The sequence below is a fragment of the Phodopus roborovskii genome, unplaced genomic scaffold (genome assembly GCF_943737965.1).
Source record: "Phodopus roborovskii unplaced genomic scaffold, PHOROB, whole genome shotgun sequence".
NCBI lineage: Eukaryota > Metazoa > Chordata > Mammalia > Rodentia > Cricetidae > Phodopus > Phodopus roborovskii.
The window spans coordinates 991,128-998,418 of record NW_026126645.1 but is presented as its reverse complement, the minus strand read 5'-3'; the positions used below and the strand labels follow the sequence as shown (position 1 = coordinate 998,418).

General features: G+C 50.9%; 1 protein-coding gene across 1 annotated transcript in view; it reads left to right on the top strand.

The window, feature by feature from the left end:
• The first annotated feature begins 5,629 nt into the window (after window positions 1-5,629).
• Maco1 (macoilin 1) overlaps window positions 5,630-7,291 on the top strand; it is a 65,620-nt gene continuing 63,958 nt past the window's right edge. The window contains exon 1 of the mRNA XM_051173759.1: window positions 5,630-5,955. Coding sequence (XP_051029716.1) covers window positions 5,876-5,955 — 80 coding nt within the window. The 5' untranslated portion in view covers window positions 5,630-5,875. The remainder of the gene's footprint in view (window positions 5,956-7,291) is intronic.

The window sequence follows — 7,291 nt, the reverse complement described above, 5'->3', positions numbered from 1 at the left end:
ACTTCTGTGTCCTCTGGATTTCCAGGGGCTATCTCGGGGCTTAGGAGAAAGGAAGGCACTTGGCTGGAGACTGAGGGGCATGAGGGAAGGACTCAGAAGAGGCATTCCTCTTCTGGCCTGTCCCTGGGCTCATGGCAATAACATCATTCTCTTGGGTTGACAAGAGGGCTCTGTGGGTAAAGGCACTTAAAGCTCGACAACTTGAGTATGCCACTGTAGCTCAGAAGGTGGAAGGGAGAACCACTCCCAAGTTGCTTTCTGACTTCTACACAAGCGTGTGTATCACTCCCTCCGCAACAAGTAATTTGTAATAAATAAAACACCATTCTTATCTTCTCATCCCAGATACATAGCACCAATTCCAGCTATCAGCAGCTGTCTGTCGCGGGCTCAGGGGTATGAGCCCGTCCCTGGCAAGCAGGTGTGGCACTAATTGCTCTACTCTATGAGCTGGGATGGTCAGAAGCCTCACTCTTTCTTCTGTAAAATGCAGCTCACCTTTAATCCCAGCACTTGGGAGGCAGAGGCAGGCAAACCTCTGTGAGTTTAAGGCCAGCCAGGACAGTTAGGGCTACACAGAAAAACCCTGTCCTGAAAAAAAAAAAAAAAAAAAACAAACCCAAGCAAACAACAAAAAACAAACAAAGGAGCTAACCCAACCAGCCTCTAGTCACCAGCTTCCAGGTGGATTCTGGCAGAGTAGACAGGTGATTCAGACTTGTCATCTGAATCAGGAATGTCACTGCAGTTCAGAACTTGGGCCCTAATAACCTCCACAAGCTAGCTGAGTCACCTGTCCTTGATAAACCAATTAGCCAGACACATCGATAGAGAAAATTTAGAAAAAAAGCTTTGCTTATCTGTCCATACTGAGAAAAGGGACAAAGCTATCCGGTGATCCCTTTCACCCCACACAAGCTCAAATTCAGTCCTAACAAGAAGGCAAGTTCCAGGCCCAGTTTGGTGGCATATGCCTTTAATCCCAGCACTTGGGAGGCAGAAGCAGTTGGATCTCTGAGTTTGAAGCCAGCCTGGTCTACAGAGCAAGTTCCAGCACAGGCTCTGAAGCAAGTTCCTTCTCTGGGGTTGGAGAGATGGCTCAGAGGTTAAGAGCATTGGCTGCTCTTCCAGAGGACCTGAGTTCAAATTCCAGCACTTATGTGGCAGTTCACAACTGTCTCTGACTCTAGTTCCATGGGACCTGACACCCACATACAGACATACATATAGGCAAGATATACCAATGCACTAAAAATAAATTATATACATATTCCTGTTCTGGCTGTCCTAGGTCTTAGACTTTTTTTTCTGTCAGCCTGATATGCCTGTGGGATTTCTTTCTTTCTTTTTGTTTTTTTGAGACAGGCTTTCTCTGTGTAGCTCTGGCTATCCTGGAACTAGCTCTGTAGATCAGGCTGGCTTTGAACTCACAGAGATCCACCTGCCTCTGCCTCCCAAATTTAAAGGCATGTGCCCCCACCTCCTGGCAAGGTCCCCAGTTTCTTGGGGTCCACTGTTTCAGTCGTCTGATGACTAAAGGCAAGACACAAGCATCCCTTCAGAACCCTCACTCAGGCTGGCCAGTGGTAGTGTGCACCTATAATCCCTGCACTCAGGGGGCAGAGGCAGGTGGGTCTCAGTGAGTTCCAGGACAGTCTGATCTACAGAGCAAGTCCCAGGACAGCCAGAGCTACACAAAAAACTCCTCACTCAGCCAGGCCAGTTACCCAGACCTCCAGACTATCTGACTGCTGTCTCTCAGCCACCACCCTGAGTGTCGCCGACTTTTCTTTCCTGCTTGATTTGAGAACTCACAGTAACTCTTGCCATACCCTCCTACTTCTCCTAGCAACAGCACACCTTTCCCTGCATGATCGCCACTTTACAGAAAGCCCTTGTTGGGAACCTGGTGACAGACTGGACTGTGTGAGCTACAGCAAACTGACATGCGTTCCCAGTGCCATGCAGAGAACTGGCGCGTTTCCCTGAACTGCTCACCTGTCTGATCTGCAGTGTACTACAGTGCAATCCTAGCAAAGACAAGTTGAGCAGAGGAGAGTGCAGTTTTTGGGCCTTCAAATCCAGAACAATTTAGTTATCGAGAAGAAGGGTGTTTGGGTTTGGAGTGACCATAGAGTCAAGAGCCTGACCCTACACAGGTATCTGCTCCCACGACTGTATTCGAGACTTCAAGTTCCTGGACCTCCTTTGTGAACCAGTGTGCATCTGAAATCTTGGCTACTTCAGACATTCTGTTTCTTTCCTTTTTCAATGATGGGCAACCCTGGGCAAAACTTTGAGCTCAGAATCTCTTATCCTGGCCTTTAATCCCAGTACTTGGGAGACAGAGGCAGGCAGGTCTCTGTGAGTTCAAGGCCAGCCTGGTCTACAGAGCTAGTTCCAGTTCCAGGACAGGGAAACCTTGTCTCAAAAAAAAAAACAAAAAAAACAAAAAAACAAAAACAACAACAACAACAACAACAACAACACCAAATCAAAGGAAGAAGAAAACAAAGGGCAGAGCTGGGTGTAGCGGTTTATGCTTATAATACTGGCACTTTGGAGGTTTCAGTGAGGGGTATGTTGCAAGTTCAAGGCCAGCCTGGGCTACAATAATGAGACCTGTCCCAACCCTAAGGTCCAAAACAAAACAAACCAATAAAGAAAGCTAAGAACAGGAGAGAGAGACAGAGAGAGAAGAAAGGGAGAGAAGGAGAAGGGAGGGAGGAAGGGAGGGAGGCAGTTACTTGCTTCACTGACATGATGCCAGGCTCTGAGGGCTCATTATCCTTCCTCCTTGACACAGACTGGAGTGCCATCACAAGCTCTGAGGGATTCAGTAACTTGCCCAAGCTAGTAAGTGGCCAAGCTGGAATTTCAACCTTGGTCTTAACCAGGGGGAATCCTTGCCATTTTTTCAAAACTGCATCTCCACAGTGTATGGATCTGATCCCCAAGGAACTTCCTGTATGAGTAGACAGACAAGTCAGTACACTGTCAGAGATGCTCTAGGTTTGAGGATAAAGAAAGGAGAGATCAAGTTTAGCTGGGTTAAAAACACAGAACACAAGCCAGGCATGGTGGCACACATGCTAGATTTTGATTCTAGCACTTGGGAGGCAGAGGCAGGTGGAAACCCTATCTTGAAAAACAAACAAACAAACACAGATACACAAAAACAAGACAAAATAGAGAAGGCTTGCTTGTCTGGATGGCCAGGAAGAGAAGAATAATTTCCCATGGTAAAACTCTGGGTGCCAATAACACTGGGTTTTCCCTTTCAGATACTAGATCTCTGAAGGCACCCAAAGGAATTTAGACCTTTGGGATGGTATTGACTAAGAAGACTGACCACAAGGCCAGGACAGGTTCATTGTAGTCCCAGGGTAAAATAAGATGGCATCTAATTACTGAAATTATATATATATATATATATATATATGGGTTTCACTGTTTGAGGGGTTAAGATGGCAAAGCCACTTGCTAGGATATTCTGCAACTTTACAAGACATAGCCATAAAGGGTTACAACTACACATAAAGTAAAATGGAGAATAGGATATAAAATTAGGTAATTAGATGTCTATTATAAGCTCTATTCTTTTTGTTGTTGTTGTTGTTGTTGTTTTTCAAGACAGGGTTTCTCTGTGCAGCAACGGCCCTGGCTATCCTGGAATTTGCTCTGTAGACCAGGCTGGCCTCAAACTCACACAGACCCACCTGCCTCTGCTTCCTGAGTGCTAGGATTGAAGACATGTGCCACCATTGCCTAGCAAGCTCTATCCTAGTTAATAATAATAATATTAGCCATACAAAAAAACTGGGGGGGGGCAGCAGGGTGGTGGTGGCACATGCCATTAATCCCAGTAGGCAGTTCTCTGAACTCAAAGCCAGCCTAGTCTAGAGTGAGTTCCAGGACAGCCAGGGCTACATAGAGAAATCCTATCGGGACAAAAACAAAGAAACAAACAAACCAAACCAAACCAACCAACCAACCAAACAAACAAACAAAAAAAAAAAAACAAGAAACAAAATAACGACAAAAAAATCTTCCTAAAATCTCTCAAGGCAAACCCCCCCGCCAAAAACCAAAACCAACCAACCAATGAACCAATCAACCAAACAAACAAACAAAAAAACCCTAACCCAAACCCAAACAACACAAACCTCACCAAAAAAAGCTGGGAAGTCAGGTTTACATGGAGAAATCTGTGGTGATATCTTTCTTGCACAAATAGTCTGTCTGGGGAACTCCATTTACAGAAACCCTTTCTCGACCCCCCTCCCCCCCAAAAAAAAGAGAGAGAGAAAAAGAAAACTGAGGTAGAGTGCGGGGAGACATACAATAAAATGCCTAGTACTAGACCTTAGGGTCATGAGACCCACCAGTACTTTGCTCCATAAGATTTCTCTTCTGCGCTTCCCTAGTTTTCTTTAAAGCTGTTTTTAAAACTTTTTATTTATTTCATTTTTGTTGTTGTTTGTTTCTAGGCAGGATTTGACTGTGTAACATCTCTGGCTGTCCTGAAACTCTCTTTGTAGACCAGGCTGTGCTAGAACTTCGAGATCCACCTGCCTTTGCCTCCCGAGGTTAAATGCGTGCGCCACCACGCATTCTTGTTTGTAAAGAAATGTATTTATTTAGTAGGTGTGTTTGTGGACGAGCGTGTGGAGGTCAGACCGCAACTTGTGAGTACTTAGTGCACCTCGTGGGTTCCGGGCATCGAACTCGATCATCAAGCTTGGCAGCAAATGCCTTTACCCGCTGCGCGTCTCACCGGTCCTTTGCTGTTTGGTCCTTTAAGTCAAAGAGCTAGTGGACTAAAGGAATAAACAGGGTGGACGCGAAGTGTAGCAGACCAAGTTTCACAGCCCCCGAAGCCGAGGTGACCCCGCGGAACCCTCAGCACTCAGCACGCGCGGACCCGCAGACGTGGAGCCCGGCCACGCTGCCGCACACGCCCCCGGCAGCCCCGCGCAACGTCGCGCGCAACGGAGGCCCCGCCCCTCGTGACGCACCCGCGGGGGCGGAACGGCAAGGCCCCGCCCCGCCCCTTCGATTGGTCGGCGCGCTGTCACCACGTCGCGGGAAGCTGGCAGGGTGTGTGTATATGTGTGTGGGGTTTGCTTTGTCATTCGTACCCCGGCTGACGCGGCCGGGAGGGCCGCACGCTCGGGCGCCCGCAGAAGGGGCCGTGGCTTCGCTCCCGGGACGCCCTCTTACATAAGGACGCGGCTGACTGAAGCACATGTCAGCGCAAGGTCCCCACACGCAGTACACCACGCCGTTCGGTTCTTACACGCCAGGCGGGAGCCTGCGGCACCGCACCACACGGTGTACTCCGGCGTGGGCCTCCCCAAAGCGAGACGCAACCCAAGAACCGCGAAGCGCACCTTCGCAACCAGGCATAATATAGGATGTTATATTTATAGGGCCTATTTATAAGCCTCTATTTAACTCTTTTCTGATAGGCCCAGCCACGCGTCTAGGCCCTATCCTGATTGGTGTGTCCTTCTGTCCTTCAAAGAGGCGGGCTCATGAGTCCGTGTAGCCTCAGAGGGCCCTGGGATTGGGTGTGCGCGGCGCGGCGGCGCTTTCGATTGGTCCCGCGGGCTGTCCGTCGGGGTAGAGGAGGCGGGGCGGACAGCTGGCTGGTGCGGGGCGGGCGGGCCCCGGAATTGTCATTTCTTTGTTTCCGAAGGCGGAGGAGGCTCGGCGCCCCCCTCCCGGCCCCCCTCCCCCCCGGTGCTGGCTCCATGTCTGTGTGACCGGCCGCAGGGGTAGAATCCAGGCCCGACGCGGGGCGGGCGGGCGGCGGCGGCAGAGGTGAGAGGCAGCGGCGGCGCGGCGTGGGCACCGGCCCCCCAGCGGGAGGATGAAGCGGCGGAACGCCGACTGCAGTAAGCTCCGCCGTCCTCTGAAGCGGAACCGAATCACCGAGGGTATCTACGGCAGGTGAGCGGCGGTGTCCGGCGTGGGCCAGCGGGTCCGGGGCGCCGCTCTGGAGGGGCCCGGCCCCGTTATGTAACCCCCGACTAGGCCGCATGCCCGCGCCGGGGGCTCTCCTGAGGCGCGCCGCCCGCGGAGCACCCGGCCAGCCCGCCGAGGGTCCGCCCCGGGCCGCGGGGTGTGGCGAGGGCCGGGCGGAGGGCGCGGCGGGCGCGGGCGGGAGCCGCGGGGCCGCCGTTGGCCGTGGTGTGCCGGGGGGAGGGGCGGCACCCCCACGGCCGGGAGCCCAGAAGCCCGGGGGTCCCCAGCAGGCTGCTCGCCGGGGGCCCCGACGGAGCCCGGATCACTCTGGGCTCGGGACCTGGCGAGTTGGCTGCCCGAGTCCGAGGCTCGTGGACCCATGCGAGGGGGAGAGTGAGGCCGCCAAAGTTGGGAGCTGCCCGGGGCCCTGGACCCCTGGGCTTGGAGCGGGGCCTCTCCGGCTACTCTTCCTCCCTTCTCTGCCCTCACGGAATCCCCACTTGGCCTGGAGTGCCAAGGCTGATACCCCCTAATTATGCCGTGGCCCCGCTCCAGACCCATACTGCTATCAGCTCCTCAACAAACATTTTGACAATTGCAAGCAGACCCATTGCTCTGAACCTTTAGCAGAGATTCTCTCCTAACTCAGGTTTGGGATTTTTTTTTTTTTTTTTTTTTAAATCCCTTCTTCATGGAGGAAAGCCGTGTGTCTCTTTAAATAGAAATTGAATCCACTCCTCCTGGAGAGAAGGACAACAGGTTCATGGGGCAACTCGGTTGACTGTCATAGCGTCCCCAAGCCCAATTTGTGTATGGCGGTTATTTTCTGGAAATGCCTCCGAAAGAACCGATTTTAGTGGAGAAGTAATTGGTTTACAAGGAGAATGTTCAGCATGTGGCTATAGGCTTAATTGAGTCTCACTGCTCTATACAGTTTAGTTCTTGCTGTGAGTCTTGGAGAAATTGAGGAGGTAGATGTTGACAACCAAGTTGGATCCTAACTATACACCTTGCACATGCAGCTGTTTACACGTATGAAGTGGCTGCCCTCCACAGGCAGGTGACTGACCAAAACGTGAAGGGGGATTCTTAGTTTAGAAGGATTAAGAAGTCAAGAATCCATTCACTTAACAAGCATAAATACTATTTGCTAAACAGTGTTGGAATCAGTCAGGACACAGCTGTTAGTAAAACTGATGAACATTGTTGCTGAATCAGATATGATGATAAGTAAAACTGAAAAAGCAAAACCAAATTTTTCCAGCAGAATGAATGGGTGCAGGCAAGTCTGCTTACTATAAATTCTTGAATGAAGGCAGGC